General features: G+C 39.6%; 1 protein-coding gene across 1 annotated transcript in view; it reads left to right on the top strand.

Moving 5' to 3' along the window:
* LOC142495286 (dynein axonemal heavy chain 3-like) overlaps positions 1 to 18,498 on the top strand; it is a 1,152,169-nt gene that overhangs the window by 816,092 nt on the left and 317,579 nt on the right. The window contains exons 46-49 of the mRNA XM_075600542.1: positions 5,907 to 6,089; positions 7,263 to 7,401; positions 10,866 to 11,056; positions 11,474 to 11,569. Of these exons, the coding sequence (XP_075456657.1) occupies positions 5,907 to 6,089; positions 7,263 to 7,401; positions 10,866 to 11,056; positions 11,474 to 11,569 (609 nt within the window). The remainder of the gene's footprint in view (positions 1 to 5,906; positions 6,090 to 7,262; positions 7,402 to 10,865; positions 11,057 to 11,473; positions 11,570 to 18,498) is intronic.

Genomic DNA, 18,498 nt, shown 5'->3' with positions numbered 1-18,498 from the left:
ACTGCTTAGTTTGTAAGGTGTTCAGGGCATGAATTATATTCTCATTTATATATTACTGTACCCAGTGTTTTTTTTTCTGCAAAAAAAAGGTGGGGATAATGTGGTCCTCCAACAATCTTTTTGTGAGAGCTCGCGCATGGGCAGATGGCTAATGTGTTAATCGCTTACACAGGAGTGGATGTGCACTTGAAGTCCAATTATAAGACATGTTTGGACTTTTCACTATAATTTTATTGAAAAACACTTGAATTATAACCGGGGAAAAAACAGTACCTAAATTTTATTTTTGTAAATATGTAAAAGGTGGGGATACAGATATCCCTGCGTACTCCCAGAATAAATTCCCTGACTATACCTATGTATGATCAGTGTCCACATTACATATTGTTATATAAAGAACATTTAACTGTGGTGTCATATAACACATATAACAATAGATTTCATCTTGCATCACTCTGCATAGAGAAAATGTCATGTTTGAAATTGTAATTAATATCGTACCAACATTTGACTATTTATTTAATGCTGAGATGTCCTCCTTTTATGCATTGCTCATAATGCAATAAAGTGGGGCAACCAAGCACCATTGCCTTAAATACGTAGCCTACAAAATTGTTGCTGTCTTTTCTAGTTATCTTCAACTTTCTTCTCCTACTGTTTTCTATCTCCTGCTCATCAGTAGTTGCTGTAGGAGATGGAGGGAGAGAGGGTGTAAGGAAAGAGGAAGGGGTGTAAGGGGTGGGAGGGGAAGAGAGGGTATAAGAGAGGTGGGGGTGTAAGGGTGGGAGGGGAAGAGAGGGTATAAGAGAGGTGGGGGTGTAAGACAGGGAGGGGACAGAAAGCCATGGGGGATTTGGGAGTGTGAGAAGGGGGGAGAAATAGAGGGGGGTGAGAGCAAGGGGGGAAGTGTAAGAAAAAGAGGGTGGGCTCGCAAGGCCGCTGACACGGGGGCCCCAGTGGAAACTCTTATCCTGGGCCCCATGAAAGCAGGTCATTGGCCCTGGGTATATTGCATGTGCAAAACATATATTTTAAATGTTTTACACTTGTTACCAGAAGGAAGAATGCAACTGCATGCATCAAAAAGGAAACACAGCAGATCTCATGATGTTACTGTAACATGTTAATTTCTGAAATCCTTTGTTTGTGGCAAACTACTACTGCCCTACCTTGCTGTGTTTTACTAATCCTCTGTAGGCGTTTTCTCCTCTCAATCTTTTTCTGCTCATACTTCAAATTACCATCTACTTCAATGTGCCTTAACCCAAACTGATGACATATATCTCCCCATCTTTTTTTGATGCCCACTGTCTTTCTTGCCCTTCACCCTGTCATACTTGACAACCCTCCTCTTACTGTACAATTGTATCTGTTCTCCCTCTGAAAGCAGACTTCATTGTTCCCTTTGCTACTGTAGCTTTACTGTTTGTCTGATTGCTCCCCAACCCTTGTCCCATTCAACTTTATCGGGTCCCTATCTTTCCTCTGGTTATTAGGGCACTCTTCTAGGAGGCAAGATGGTTGGAATCAGAGAATATGATCTCGCACTCTTTTACATCCATTCACTATTGACATCTGTATCTTTCTACCTCTCTCCTTTTTGGTAAAAACACAAGAAAAGGAATCCATATCTCAGCAACAAAATACCACAAAACCACAGAAAAGAGGGATACAGATGAGCATTCCCTTTGGTCAAACTCTACCTAATTTTTTGATATTTTGTACCATTTTATTATGACTCCCTAAACGGCTATCACCAGTAAATGTATAACAAGTTTCACATCAGTAAGCAGGTCTCTGCATCCTCTAAATTGTTTGCTTAAAACTGATGGATTTTAGGATTTAAAAAATAGTCATTTATCTATTAGTAAAATTGGATTTAGATAATTGGTTTTGGCATCATCCAATTCACAAATGAGAAATGCTAGCCGTGAAGTGCATGAATTCACAGCTGTTAGCTAATATTAATAATCTGCTATTGGGGTTATGCAGTAATGTTTTGTGCCACTGAAATAGGTAGTTTTGTTTATTCAAGTACCATGTACTGCATCCATGGCTTGGCATCTCATAATGATACTTCAGGGGCAACATTGCTCTGGCAAGCCATTTAACAGAGATTGTCTTCACAGTCATTAATGCTTTGTAAAATGAAATATATGGCATCTGCTCTCTAATTATTCATGATCCGAATAAGCAGGGGAATTGATCATAAAATAAAAATGTACCTGTTCTGCCTTAACGTCAGAAGACTTTGCATCTAGGTCAACGGTATGGATGAGCACAGCAAGGGCATGCTTTTATAGTTTGTTCCAACTGGTGGGAGAAACAAACACCTCTAGACATTCATTCTTCTGAGTATCTAAACCTTTTTCAGCTCGTGAGTATGAATGTTCCTGAGCCTGTAATGTTTTAAAAACAGTGAGTTGGTATCACTGAGGGTGCAACTGTTTCATAAGATAACATACAAATAAATGTAACTGGAGGCTTTGTTAGCAGTGCCTAGTTATGTGGTTAGCATGCTGTGAAGTTATCTACTGTAGCAAAACAGTTCTCAACCAAAATCTATGAGCTACTACATTGAAGACAATGAACTTAATGTTCCCTTTGGTAGCAGATTGAGTGCATGAGTCATTTAAAAATAAAATATATATATATTATATATATATATACATAAAAAATGAAGTCTGTAATATCAGTATATATTTTTTATCTCATACATTTTCATATCTCATCACACCAACTTTAGGGAACTCCATTTAATTATTGTCTGTTTAGGAACGAACTGTTGCAAGTGACTTACTCTGAATGTAAGAATAGTGCTGCTGCGTAAACGGCAAATATGTTTGTTGCACATCATTCAAATTGGTTGTTGTTCTAGTGCATTCTACTTAAGTGGTAAGTGGAATAAATTGGGGGCGCCAATTAAGCTATTAACTGAAAAAGAAACCTAAACGCCTCCAGCGCAAAAAGAAAGTAAATGTGTGTTTCTAGTTACATAAAACATTTGTCAGAACAGAGAATTTGGGTAAATAAAGTCTCTGGTCTATATTTACTAAACTTTGATATTTGTTTCGTTGTGTGTTAATGGTAAAAAAAAAAAAGCAGTTATTTTTTACCATAACGTTTACTACATGTTTAACACTTAAATAGTGCAATGGAAACGCTCATTTTATAGCAGTGATAAGTGTAGGCTAAATATATCAAAAGGATCACTAACCAGCATGCAAACGAGTGTGCCTCACCAGCCTAATTCCATATGCAGAAGAATTACATTTAATGACAGTATCGCAACTTAGTATGCAAATGTGGAATTAACAGCTACTTAACTATTTATATTATACTAAATTCCGATACCTGCCAATACCGGGCTACTGTACAATGGAAAAATATCTCTAATTTTTATACCCCAAGCTAGCATTAGGCCAACCACTGCATTTTTAAGATGTTTCAGCATTATCTACAATATATGTCTGTCTGTTCTATCTGAGTCTATATCCATTCATTGCCATTACCCTCCACTTTGTGATGGGGTGAGAAAAGATGGTGTGCTCTCCAGTGCCTGCACTAGAAAGAAGCAGAATCTAACACAGCCCAGCAGAGCACGCCTAATCAGTGTAACATACACCTATATATGTACATAAAAACAACAAGTATAATTAAGTATTTTACTGTAAGTAGTCAATTACCATATCTCCTTTCTTGCACGCAATGGTGTTCTATACAGGATTTCCCTTTAAAAGCATTCTGAATAAACCCTTTCACAGTAGTCTAATCTGTTGTATCTACTGTAGATGCACGTGTGAGGTTTGTTACAGTGGGTCTCCCAAATTCAGGAGAACTTGTTTAAGAAGAGCTCCTGTAATTCCAGTTGCTGCTCCTACTGGCATCACTTAGTAGGGCACATGGTGCATGGGTCAAATACAAAGGGGAATATAATAAACAAGCTGCTAGTCCCATTTATTACAGACAGTAGACAATGGATACATCTTGGACAAAAGGTGTCAGCACACAAAGGCCATGTACATTTCTATCAAGTGAGTTATTTTAGGAGTTATACCCCTATGTGTAATCAGACTAATAGCCCTGACTTGATCACCTCAGCTTTTCCTTTCTATACAGAAGTAAAAATACTGTATATTTGCTATGGCATGTAGTAATTTGCCACACTCGCCTTCATGCATTAACCCTGCACGATAAAAACATGTTGAACTATGACAAGGGATGAAATGCTTGAGGTTTTCTGATGTACTGTAGTATGTTAGCTGCCCATGGTAGCCAGATTTTAGAGCTCTCCACTTTGTAGCAATTGGAGAAAAAAAAATGAATTAACCTGAACATTTTTATAATTTTATACAAGGTCATTATTTAAAAAGTAAATCCTGAAATATAACTGACATTCATGTTACAGAGAACAGATCATTGTCACATAGAAACAAAATAAAGATTAGTGTGTCTCAATAAACCAATACACACTGTGCAGTAGTCATTTATATGTAAAAATCATCAGGAAGAAAATCACAATAAAGATATCTAGCGTGTGATAGGTAATGTTTGCTTGGCTTGCTTTGCGTCAGTCCATTCTAATTAGGTTGTCTCACAATGGATATTTTGACAGGGATAAGTCTTGTACAGCATGTTATAACATTTACAATGATTTTGAGAAATAATGAAGCAATAAAGTAGCAAACCACCTAACTAACGCCTCACCATTTTTTAATAGGAAACCAGGAAACAGGGGATTGGATTGGATAGGTTTGAACGGGGGTTCCGCGAGAGCTGAACCAAGCTGTTTTCTGCTCTGAGGGTGCGCTGGTTCCCAAGATACTTACTCGTGAAGTTACTCGTATTACTTCTTGTTTTTTAACGAGTATTTAAATGGTCATCCGGTAGGAAACTGCAACAGGCGATATTGTGGTTTCCTGTTGGCTGGAGATTTGGCAGCCATTTTGTGTTCCATGAAGGGAGATGTAAACATGATAACTTCACTGGTAAGTGGTTTTAGAGCTGAAAACAGCACCGTTCAGCTCCGGAGGACTGTCCAGTTTCCATCCTGTAAAAATAAATGAATGAGGTAGGGGTTAAAAAAATAAGTAAGGGTGATTGTTGCTTTAACATGGAGATGACAATCTACATCATGCATAACAGGCACTATCATTGTATTGATAGTTGATCAGAATAGTAACAACTGAAAACTTCACTACCCATTGTAGTAATACTATTTTACAAAATTAGCACTAATAGCCCTGACTGGCACTATCACAGTTTAATGAATACCTCCATGTATAACTACACAAATCAACCATTTAAAGCTTTTTCTAAGTTCACGTGTTTTGGACATAGCAGTCTCTTTTTTTATTTACCTCAATGGCGTGCCCGTTTGTATTAAGTAAAAACACAGTACTAACATTATTGTAGGAATCTCTTCTTTTTCAAGCATTTTATTTGTCTTCTGTATTGTATGAGGGTAAAACCTTTCGGCTGAACGTGATATGCAACATATAGTTGCTGATCAAACATAATACACAGGAAAGGTACAATGTTACTTTATATTTATTAAATATGTAACACAGGAGAAAGTGTAAACTATTATAATAACATCAGAACAGCAGTGTTTTGTACAATGTTTTTACATATTTTAATTTGCTATGCATCTTTATTAAACCCACTAAGGATTTGGTAAATGTCATACACATACATTAAAATATTAACACAACAAAAAGGTCATGAAAAATCTGATTAAAAGAGCGGACTAAATTATTGGCATACCATTTCTGTGCGTTTACATAGTTTTACAAATGCAGAAATGTTTTTAGTCTCAATGTGTTTGTTGTAGTCATCAAACCTTACAGCATTTACTGATCTGCCAATATCTTTAGGTAACAACTAACAATTCTCTTTTCTTTCAGAATGTTGTGCAGTCTCAATTTAAAGAGAAGATGACACATCTCTTCACTCACTTGGTCATTGGGCGAGAGGTACAGGAAGATGACATGCGCAGTCTTTTCTTTGGTGATTACCTAGTCCCCAGAAATGCTGAGAAATCAGAGAAGTTTTATAATGAAGTGATGGATATGGATGAACTTAAAAATGTAAGATTAAGCCAGTTTTATGTTTCCACTTTCTCCTAAAGTGCCTAATTCCAACTCTAAGCATATCGCCTTATTCACCTTTTTTGCTACAGTTTTCCCCTTCATATTTTTTTTCTTCATAACTTTGTCTTTTTGTTTTCTGGTCCGCCTCCAAATACAAAAGAAATGTGGGAAACCTGAAAACTGATCATAACCAATCAACCGGACATACTGTAATAGGAAAATATAGTTGTAGCCATGCAACCTCTCATAATGTAAAAGGCTGGAATTCTCCCTTTAATAGTAACTGCACAGTGAAAGAAGCAAGGCTGATGTAGCCTTTATTTATGAAACATATTTTAGAAAATACCACCAATAATTATTTTACCCTTCCATTGGTTTTTTTGTTGTTGTCCTTTTCACTGCCAAATAAAAGGAGGGGTAGCCATTGCCAAACATAATAGAGATCCCTTCTGCCATAGCAATAAAGGCTGGCAAAGCAGATGTTTGTTCATTACAGTGGATAGATAATGTGTATTTTGTGTACTTCGGTACAAAATAGCAACAAATAAAATAACGGCTAAAGGATTTATTTCTTTGGTTTGGACATTGCTTGATAAGCTCTACTGATTATCTGTATTCCAGTTAAGATTAAGATATAAGATTTTAAGGGGGGAAAAGGAAATCCGAGGGCAAATATTAGCAAATGTATTTAGTACATTTCATTGTACGAATTGCACATACTGTCGCAGGACTTTGAGGCTTTAGTTACGTTGCTTAATTTTTGTGTTGACATTTACTTCATCTATAAACTTTTAGTAATATATTACGTATTTCAATTATTTAAAAGACAGTAGAGCATACGCAAATGAATATGAATATTTCTTTATTGCACCATACAAATAATCTATTCGCCTCATTTGCTGTGGTCCTTTACTTAGTGTGTAGTAACAAAGGAGGGAAAGTGAGTATGTGAGATAATACCTTTTATGCCTGATGAAGGACCTTGAGAGATTTGAAATCTTGTAACTTATCAACTACTTGTTGGTCCAATAAAAGGTATCTGTGCAACTTGCACACACAACTACAGGTACCACCTACTCTCTCTCCCTCCTTTGTTACTACATGGAAGAAAGGACCAACACAGCTACCCACCCTTCTTTATTTACTTAGTGTGCTCTCTTTTCTTTATAGTGCATGCAGCTTTGCTTACAGCAGTTCAATGATAGCACCAAAGCTTCTATGAATCTGGTAATGTTTCAGTTTGCCATTGAGCATATATCTCGAGTTAGCAGAATTCTGCAACTTCCTTGTGGCCATGCTCTTCTCATTGGTAAGATTTTCTTCTTGTCACTTTCAATGTGTCTTTTTAACTTTGACAACTTCAATATGTTTTACATTCCCTTCCTGGTGGCTATTATATGTCATTTACTGCTTCAAAGACATGGTTATGAAGTTATGCTTTATTATGGTACTTTAACAAAATAGTGTGTGTAAGATTCAAAACAAGATTCGGTTTTAGCGCTGCTTACTTTTCTTCACTGAAACCTCAATTTTGCTAACGAAAGGTAATATTATGCATGTACGGTATGAATATTACAGAGTTAAAAGATAGGAATAACAGAAAAAGAAAAGAAAAAGTGGCTGGTGTTAGGTTTTCAACGTGTGGATCGTTAATTATAAGTGTATGTAAGTATGTGCATTTAGATATGTAAGAATGGCTGAATTATTTATTATGGGAGTGATTTAGACTTGCTCAGACGTGATACTAAAAATGCAAACTAATCATATCTTCAGGCTATTGTTTTTTGCCAATAGTAATTCATTGGACATTTTGTAAGAATTGCCAGAAAAAAAGAAATACTAAGATGAGCCCCAGTTTATTTTCCCCAGTGTATATTACATATTGCCTGAGAGAATATGGTAGCAATAAAATCCTCATTTTTTTACAATATATTTCATACTGCAATGTTTGAGAAACAGAAAAACAGGGTGAGCAAGGGATTAACACAATAAGGCTGGAGAAAAAAATTCTATGTAAAGACCCAAAAGAAGGCAGAGCCTCACTAGGGGGGGGGGGGGGAATTGATAGATTAATACTTACACGGCCCAGTGTAAGTACAGATACTGAAATGGTATCTGTGGGGTTTTAAACCCTTCCAAACCGATAACCAGGTTTTAAAAGCAGGTGTTAGCTCACGAGCAGAATCTCGGCAGGGAATCCCCTCTGTGATGCTCGTGATAGACCCGGTTCCTCCCCAGTAGGGCAATAAGGGGTAAGTGAGGCAGGGTGTCAGCACACAGTTCAAAACATTTATTTGAGTATAAAAACTCACAAAGCACTCACATAAAACAAGTCCCAGGCACACTAACGTGGCAAGGTGAGGCGTGCTGTCGCAGATGGCTCTGTTTCCGCGTTCCGGAATACAGGAGATGGGAACACTCGATTCAACTGCGACCGCGGCTGCTCACACTGACTACGGAAGCCCACGTGGGTCAAGAACAGACAGAAAAAGAGCAACGCATTTCGCCGATTCAACGGCTTCCTCAGGCTCATAAATTTTTATTTATTTTTTTATGAGCCTGAGGAAGCCGTTGAATCGGCGAAACGTGTTGCTCTTTTTCTGTCTGTTCTTGACCCACGGGGGCTTCCGTTCTAAGGCCAGAGCCAGATGCCGCGCAACCCTGCCGCCCGCCACTGCAGCGGACAGCCGCCAACTAACAACCCACCCGCTCCACAGTAAGTCAGCTGCCGCCAACCAACCAGTACCACCGACAAACAGCCACCGGTGCCCGCACCCACACACCCTCCTGCCCGCACTCCCCCCCTGAGCTGGCACCAACAAAACCTCCCGCCTGCCCCCCCAGTGAAACAACGCCGACGAACAAACCTCTCGCCAGCACCACAACCCTCCCACCCACACCAACAGTGACCCGCACACCAACCCGCTGTGAAGGGCGGGGACACGGAGTTGTTAACAGGGAGGGGGGACGGAGCTGTGAAGGGGGGGGAATCAGAGCTGTGAAGGGGGGGGGGAACGGAGCTTTGAAGGGGGGGGGACGGAGCTGTGAACAGTGGTGAGAGAACCCAGCTGTGAATGGGGGGGGGGGAATTGGAGATGTTAAGGGGGGGGGAATGAAGCTGTGACCGGTGGGGGACTGCAGCTGTGAATGGGGGGAAGGGGGGAACTGAGCTGTGAAGGGGGGGAATGGAGCTGTGAAGAGGGGGGGGGAACAGAGCTAAGAATGGTGGTGAGGGAACCCAGCTGTGAAGGGGGGGGAATTGGAGATGTGAAGGGGGGCTGCAGCTGTGAACGGGGGGGCGCAGTTATGAATGGGGTCGGGACCGGAGCTGGGAAGGGAGGGGGGCCGCATTCATGTGCAGGGGAGAAAGAGAGAGAGGGCAGGGAGGGGAAGAGGGATAGAGAGGTGAATTTGGAGAGAGAGGGGGGGAGCTGAGAGAGAGAGGGGGAGCGGAGAGAGAGGGGGGAGTGGAGACCGAGGGGGAGCGGGAAAATTAAATCCTGGGCAACGCCAGGTATATCAGCTAGTGTATAATACAGAGGGCAAGTAAATGCTTCAAGCAAGAAGGAAACAGTAATGACAGCTCGTGGGGAAAAGGGTGCTTTTTTTAACTGAATGTTACAAAAGAGAGGTATACTGTAGGTCAACACAGGTGAGAATAGTGTCTCAAACACAGTGAATATGAGGTAAATAAATGTTTGTGATGTGAGTGGGTGATCAAAATAAATAGGGCTAAAAGGAGACCCCTCTGAGTAGAGTGAAAGATAAAAGTAGTGTACAGCAACATTTATGCTCCATAAAAAAGGCGCACAGTAGGTAGAGTTTGTAGAAGAGAAGAAGACTTGCAAATAATGCAGATTCAATGGGGAGGAAGCAATGGGAAATGAAAAGGAGACAAGCTGAGCAGAATCTTAGAGGAAGAGTAGCTTTGCTACAGCATTCTGAATTGCTTTCAAGGGATTAAGCTGGGAGGTATGGAGCATAGTTAGTAACAGTCGAGATACTAACACATAACTGTGTGCTACCTTATGATGTGAAAAATAAACACAGTTATATAGCGTTCTATTTTAAAACAAACCACCTGCAACAGATGTGCTTCATTTTAATCATGCTGTAGTCAGGTATAGATTGAAGCTTTAACTTTATTCAAGCTGAGCATATTATTTCTCTCCCCCCCCCCCCCCCCAAATGAAAATCCTGCTAGCTAGATTCCATTTCTGGTGTGTACCAGATATTTGGTAAGAGGGGACTGGTTTTGGACCTTTGAACACCCTAACTAATATTAAATATGCATCAAGTTGCTACCAGTTTTGGAAAGTAATTTATAGCATTTTAGTCTTGAAAATCATACTTCTAGATTGTCACCTAGCTTAACCAAAAGTAATATGTTTGCAAGTCAGAAAGGCAGGAAAAGGGAGACTAACTTTTTCTCACCACTGTATTTAAATCTGTGTTCCTTCCATCATAATAGCTTTGCCTTTACCACATGAGATATCATCGAGTCTGTTTACCAACTGAAAGGCCATTAAGATTGTATGCACTGTGAGTGTTCTAGCCAATGATTTATTAACTTATTGTACACTGATAAGTATCAAATCATTCTACCTCAAAAGGTAATCAGTGGCAAAATGTCCAGAACAACCAAATCAGTGTTTACTCCTTGATAGTTTTGGGCAAGTCAAGCCCTTGTGAGCATGCATTCATTCATTAATGTTTTGTCATTAATTTATCAATACAACACGTTTTACTACTTTTCACCCGATATGGTTTCAGGGATCGGAGGAACTGGCCGGCAGTCTGCAACTAGGCTTGCTGCATTCATGGCCGACTTTGAGCTCTATCAAGTTAGTATTCAGAAATCATACACAGTTAGTGAATGGAGAGATGATCTGAAAAGGGTACTGAGAGCTGCTGGACAGAATGGGACTCCAACTGTGTTTCTGTTTGCTGATCATCAAATAAAGGTACAGCAAAACAATGTTAACATAATATTACAAAAACATCTCAAATTGAATCCTGCTAGTTGAGACCGGAGCATTATATCTATAGAAATAACAAATCCTCAGTAATACAGGGATATAATAATAGGCACTGGGAAACAGAGTGATATTTTGCTACAAAATTGTAATATCAATACTGTGCAAAGCTACTCAGTAAATTGCCTGTTTCTAGTTCTCAAAATTCACATTAGGAGAATAATAGTTGTTTCATAAATACTCGTTAAAAGGGATGAAGAAAGATGGGGCTTCAAGCTATAAATCTGCTTTGCAAATAACTGTTCTGCAAAAATGCAAGAAATAAATTAATAGTGAAATGTTTTTTTTTTCTGAGGTTCTTTTATTATTTGACTTGTAAATGAGCAATTTTCTCACTTGCAATAGGATGAGTCATTTTTGGAAGACATCAACCTGATCCTGAACACTGGTGATGTTCCTACCCTGTTTAATAATGAAGAAAAACTGGAAGTCGTAGAAAAGGTCATCTTTCTTTTATTGTGCTTCAGTCAAGGGTGGCTGCAGACAGAAAGGGAGGGGGGGCGACATAATTATTTTATGCCACAAAGACTGTTTGAACATTGCAGAAGGATATATTCCTGGGAAGGTTTAAATGCAGCATTAAGCTTTTTTTTGTGTTGGCAGTGAAATGTGTCAGAGCCCCATTCAACACATAGAGGTTGACGGAACTTTTTTTGGCCAATAAACTTTCTGAATGGGACAAGGACAGAATTGAGCACTTATATAGTAAATATATGGCACACATCTGTTACATTCAAAAATATTATTTTAACAGTCTGAGAGACCTACTGTATTCACTAAACTTCGATAAAATCAGTGCATTGCCAAGCGAAAACATGTGTGTCAAAACAGTATTCACAAAGAAATAACACAATTTTTTTCAAGTTCGGTAAACAAATGAAAGATCGCACTACTTGTTTGTTTGTTTTTCTAAGTGTTATCACACTGAATCTATATGTTTAAACTGCAACCTGGAAGAGCTACACGGAGACACTACGACTCTATGCACGGCACTTACAGGCGATCGTGCAGTTTAAATATTAATTGTAATACTAGTGTACGGGAGCACGGGGTCTCCTGAGCTGAACCACATTGATTTCAGCCTTGGGGACCCCCTACTTCCGAGATAGAGGCCTGTTATGTGGTACCAGTATCCCCGCCATTTTAGAAATCCTCTGCTTCACGCCCCACGTGAACAGGGGATTTAAGTACTGCAGGAGATACCGGCACCCCATACCGGGTCCTGTAACTCGGGAAGTAGGGGATCCCCGAGGCTGAAATCAATGCGAGTCAGCTTAGGAGACCTGCACACTAGTATTAAAAAAATCATTACCATACCAGCTCGCCGATAAGGTAATGAAGCTGCTTTAATTTTTAATTTTACTAATAGAGTATGGGAGCAGGGGGTCTCCTCAGCTGAACCGCATTAATTTCAGCCTTGGGACCCCCTGCTTCCCAAGTTACAGGCCACAGTATGGGATGCTGGTATCTCCTGTGCATTTAAATCTCCTGGTCACGTGACACGGGAGATTTAAACATTGCGGGATACTGGCACCCCATACCGGGGCCTGTAACTCGGGAAGCAGGGGGTCGCGAGGCTGAAATTAATACGGTCCAGCGCAGAAGACCCCCTTCTCCCGTATACTATTAGTAAAATTCACATTAAAGCAGCTTGATTACCTTAGCGGCTAGCCACAAAGGCAATGAAGGGGTTAAGGCACAGTCGCTGGTTTAAAGGAGGCAGAGGGGGTGAGTGAAGGGGGTTCTTGTCCCAAGATGGGTGGTTAGGCCTACTGAGAAGAATGTGGGGGTGGGGGGTAACCACTATGGTAATGAACCACTTCCCACCCACACACCCTGGGCCAAGTCCCCCCATCACCCAATCCCTCTACCCCCAATCCCTCTAGCCCCAATAAACATTAAAATACCGACTACCTACCAATGCACAAACCCACCCACCCCCTGTACCCCACACAACCCCCCCTCAATAACACATACAGTACAGCAATGGGCAAAATTACTATTATCCAGATATGGATAATAGTGCATTTGCCATTTAAAAATAAAACCAGCTAGCATAAAGTAAATTAAAGTTCTTCTTACCCCTGCCAGGATGAATTCCATCCTCGTCTTCCTCCCTGTCCTTGTTCTCTGTTGGCAGGAATATTACAATAGAAAACAAACTAATCGCCACGAACCCCTTAATCACCTTAGCGGTTAGTAACCATAAATAGTAATTAATCAGTTAACCTCCCTCCCCCTCTACCCACCCGCGGGCCCTAACCACCCTTCACAGGGCAACTACCCCCACCCTACACCCCTGCTACCCATTGCACTTTCATTTCTTTTTTTTTGAATAGGGAAAAGCGCTATTAGCAATCTTTGATTAATAGCACTTTTACCCATTCCAGTTGTTGGTACAGGGGGTGGGTGAAGGTGGTAGTTACCCCAGGGTGGGTGTTTAGGCATTGCAGGAGGGTACAGCAAGGGGTTAACCGCTTCATTACCTTAGCGGTTATAACCACTAAAGTAATGAAGGGGTTAACTTCTACTGCCACCCTCCCACAAGGCCTAAACACCCACCCTGTGGTAACTACCACCTTCATCCACCCCCTGTACCAACAACTATGCAGTGCCTGATATTTAACCCTTTCATTACCTTTGCGGTAAGCCGCAAAGGTAATGAAACTGGTTGTAATTTATTTTTATTGCACAGCATTGATACCGGAGGCCGGCGGGGGCACTTGTGACCCCAGAACTCCGGGGGTCCCCTAGGGTTGCTACCGACCTCTGGTATCAATCCTGTGCAATAAAACTAAATGACACTGCTTTTATGCATCTTACAAAATCTTTAAAGTATGATATGCTTATCCCTGTTTAGTGAATAGCAGTTTCTGGCAAGAAAAGCAATTTTTCTGCATTTTTTGGCTTATCGAACGGCTTTTTTTTTTTACCAGAGTGCATTATCGCACTGTAAGGGCATTTATAGTACAATAACCCCCTTATCGAAGTTTAGTGAATAAGCCCGTCTGTCTTTTAAAATTGGTTAAAAGATCCAAGTAAAATAAAGGCAAATAATTTCTGCTGCCATTGCCTGTTACTAACTATTTCAGCAAGATACGTTTTTAGATTAATCTAAATAATTACAGCTGCTGACTGCCAATTCCTGCCTCTAGTGTTTTACCCTTTCACAAAGGAAGCACCCATTGTATTTTACTGTTACAGTAGCATCAGTAGTTACCCCAATTGCTTCTTCTATATGAACCAGTAAACTCTTATTCAGTGTTGAGCTTTTCAAAAGCAGCATCACAGAAAAGTTTGAGACTGATGCTGGTCTGTTGACTATTTGTTGAAAACCACGAGGGTAAAGTAAGTGGCTGGTTTACAGATGCAGCGGCCGTTATTCGAACATTTCTCTGAGACGTTCTCATGAAGTCTGCTGTATTCCACTTGTGATTATTCTCGGCGAACGCTAGCGTTAACGCGGCCAATCACACCAATCACACATGTGTTTAGCGTTGTTGATTTCTTTGAATTACCTGGATTCTGATTTCTTTGGGTGCAGTTCTTCGCATATTCACCAGGTGGCAAAATGATTACCCTTTGCACAGTTACTGTACTGTATGTGTCAATTTGCAGGTGTTTAAAAAACAGATAAAAAGTCCACCACAGTGATCCATTGTAAAATGACTTTAGTCGCTGAAGACGTTATCAAATTTAGGCGTATTTATAATTTCAGTATCTAAACACAATGTTGGGTACATTATTCTCAATTGCTATGCCCGCACAATTGCTGAATAGACTGAACCTGTACACTCAACATCATGCCAAGTCTTTATTCAAAACCGAACGTCAGTTACACATATCTAATATTTTCTGCAATTAATGCTGGAACGGATAAGAAGGCAACTTTAGCAGAGATATATCATCATATCATTGAGGACTACGATTATTTCAAATTTTCACCTAACCATCATTGGTGGAAGCATTCGTTAAGGCAAACTTTACCTAATGAGGATTGTTTTTTTCGCACTGCCCTCCTGTGGGAGATAGCAAGGGTTATTGGTCTGTGCTCCCAGGTTTTGCCGGTATGTTTGCTGATGGCAACTTCAAAAGGAGAAAGGTCGGGTTTAATCCATTTAAGATTCGTATTTCTCGTCCCTGCAATGTACCAACCCTGGCTTGCTAATACGATTGCAATAACAGGTTGATCGTCACTGACGACACTGAAAACCTAGTGAACCCGCCTGATTGCAATCCTTGCTACCAGACCCCACCTATCAACAATGATTGCTACCTGGCCCCGTCTGACTATCAGCTTCAGCAGTCAACTGTCAACTATAATGCAGACGACATGACTGACTCCAGCTTCTTCACACAATACACCCCGGCTTGCCAATACGATTGCAATAGCTGTCCGACCGTCATTGAAAACCTAGTGAACCCGCCTGATTACAATCATTGCTACCTGACACCGTCTGATTACCAGCAGTCCCCTGTCAACTGTAATGCAGAAGACGTGAGTGACCACAGCTTCTACGCACACTACAACTCTGACATTGGCTCATCTCCACCCGGTTGGCAAAGTTTATAATTAAGGTAAATATAATGTACTGTACTAAACAGTGTTACACGATACAGTATTAGCTTTAATTCCCAATGACACTACAGTAGTGTACAGTATGCTTGTAGACATGCACCATACAGCGCACGTTGACGCATGCACAGTACCGGAAATAATAGCATAATTTTTTTTTCACAGAAAAGAAACTTTGAGCAGCAAAAGATAAGGCTGGAGTTTGATGGAACTCTAATTTCACTTTTTTTAAACATTACCTTTTTTACTTTTATACAGTCCGTCAGTAATACTAGCTTCACGCTTTTAAAACTTTGCCACACTAATATTTTTGACAACACACTACAATATGCACTGTAGTACTGTACAGTATGTGATCGATTCAATTACTGCACATGTCATGTAGCCTGTACTAAAACTAAAAACCAGATGTTTTTTGCTTTTACAGTACTCCACTTCCTGGTTAATGGAAAACATTACTGTATGTTACTGTTTTCTTTTATACATTATTTTGCATTTTGCAGTATACAGTAATTAGACTTTGCATATATAATTAATTCAGATTAGAAACCCCAAAAATAAATATTAATAAATAAATAAAGTCCTGCATTGTGATTTCTCAAGAATGACTTCACTGCCAATGTTAATTGCCAGAAAAAAAAGGCATATCTTTTTTTTTTATTATTATTTATTTCTCGACAACGGCTTAATAAATGAGTGATTTTAAGAAAACATAATGTGATGCATTTTTGTGATATTTTATCAATTTTACATTCATAAAATGACTTCCTTTTTATTTTTTCGGAGGTGGCATACACTTTTTTTTTAAGGAGGGGAAATACTATCCAAAAATACTATCCAAAAATTTGAGTAGGCTTGGTCTGCTTTTCATACTGTTTATGGAAATATCACACACACAGAAACATATTCTCAAGGGAGTTTTAACTTTTATTATATTTTAAAACAGTTCAAATGATTTTCATTCTACTGTAATCCTACTGCGCGCTCAACACAGCTTTTGTCAAAGCAGCTTAACTTCATTGCACCTTTCTCCAGACCCTTACCCTCCCAAACATAAGAAAAAGGGCATTCTATAGTACAATACTTGAACTCCCCACCTCCCCCGGCCATGGGGTTTAGGTGAGTCACATCACTTGGCGTAACCGAGCCTGGATTTCTTTTGTCATTTAGAGAGGGGGGATTAGGACAAACTATTAACTGTTATTATGCACACAGTACAATAAACTGGGATTCCCTCCCCCCCTTTCCGTAGTGCTTCATCGCCTGTGAAAGAAAAAAAATGGCTGCAGGATTAGGGAATTGAAGGCCTTGACTGTGTAACACTATTGACATGCACACAGAAAGAATAAACTATAACTAACCGTACCTGTAAACTATAATTAATTATTAGAAATAATAGGTAATACACACATTTCTAATACAAATAATGCACGTACTGTATATAATATATTGTAGAATGTGGAGAGTAAGCGCAGATATAAAATGGTTAACGTTCAATTACAGTACCTTTAATATAAGGCTAACATTGAAACAGGTTATTGTCAGTACCATACTTACCTGTACTATACTTACTGTACCTGTATTTACCTTACTACAGTACAGTACCTTACTACATGCCGGTGGCATGCCCATTACGCTCTAAAAGTCCGGACAAAATGCTGCTAATATGTCAATATAATTATTGCCTTTTTGTACGCTGAGAATGTCGTTCCAGAAACTCAGTATTTCTTTTCTTATTTCCTCTTTGTTGGACATCTTAACAACCTTTCCTATATGATTCACCATCGCATGCCAGAACAATTCTATCGGGTTCAAATCTGGTGCTCTGGAATAGGAGGGAGAAAAAAAATGGCAAATTAGTTGATCAGATAAAACAATGATAAATAGTTACTGTACACTGGAACACTTACTCTGGTGGCGTCTTAACCCAGTTGATCCCGCTGGCATGACTATAGGTAGTAGAGGCGGTAAGTTTAGGGTCATTGTCCTGGAAAAAACGATGACCACCAGATGGGAAATTATTGAACAATACTGGTGACAATTTGCTCTTGAAAAAATACTGTTTCCATGATTCCTGGAACAAGAAAAGAAAAAACTATGAAAAAGATGAACATTAGGGTACAGAGTACACTACAGTTGTACAGTGCATAAGGCTACAGCATGTTACTTTGTGCGTTATTTTATCCTCACAAATGATTATGCTTTCTGGTCCACGTATAGAGATCGCACCACACACATGCATCTTCAGTGGGTGTTTGGGCCACAGCTTCAGAGATAGCTGTCCTTTTTTGTGGAATGCAAAAGTGGCAAATCTCTCAAGAGCTACTGTTGCCTCATCAGAAAAGATGACAGCATGAAAAGTCTTGCCACTTTCGATCCATGCCTGTGCTTGGTCCACTCATTATCCTGTTGGCATCCCTTATCATAGGATATGCTCTGTAATGATAAGGAAGAATTTTACAGGGACTGTACAGGCAAACCAAACTTTTATCTAAAGTACAGTACTGTACAACACTTTACCTGTACAGTCCTAACTACGGCACAGTAATTACAGTACAGTATCAACCCATTGTGTCACACTGCATACTATTGCAATATACTGTAAATTATTACAGTAAGACACTTACTTTACATGTCCATATTTCCATCCACCAATTGGCGTCTCATGAATCTGATGCTGTTCTCAGATGCTGTGATATTGTGACACATCTCTAGAATAGTCTTGACTGTTAGTTCAAACATGTTAAGAAGAAGAATAATAAAAATAAAAATATAATATGTAACTACATTAGGC

The sequence above is a fragment of the Ascaphus truei genome, chromosome 5 (assembly GCF_040206685.1).
Source record: "Ascaphus truei isolate aAscTru1 chromosome 5, aAscTru1.hap1, whole genome shotgun sequence".
Classification (NCBI taxonomy): domain Eukaryota; kingdom Metazoa; phylum Chordata; class Amphibia; order Anura; family Ascaphidae; genus Ascaphus; species Ascaphus truei.
Note: the sequence above shows the minus strand (reverse complement) of the source record. Positions and strands in the feature narration are given on the sequence as shown.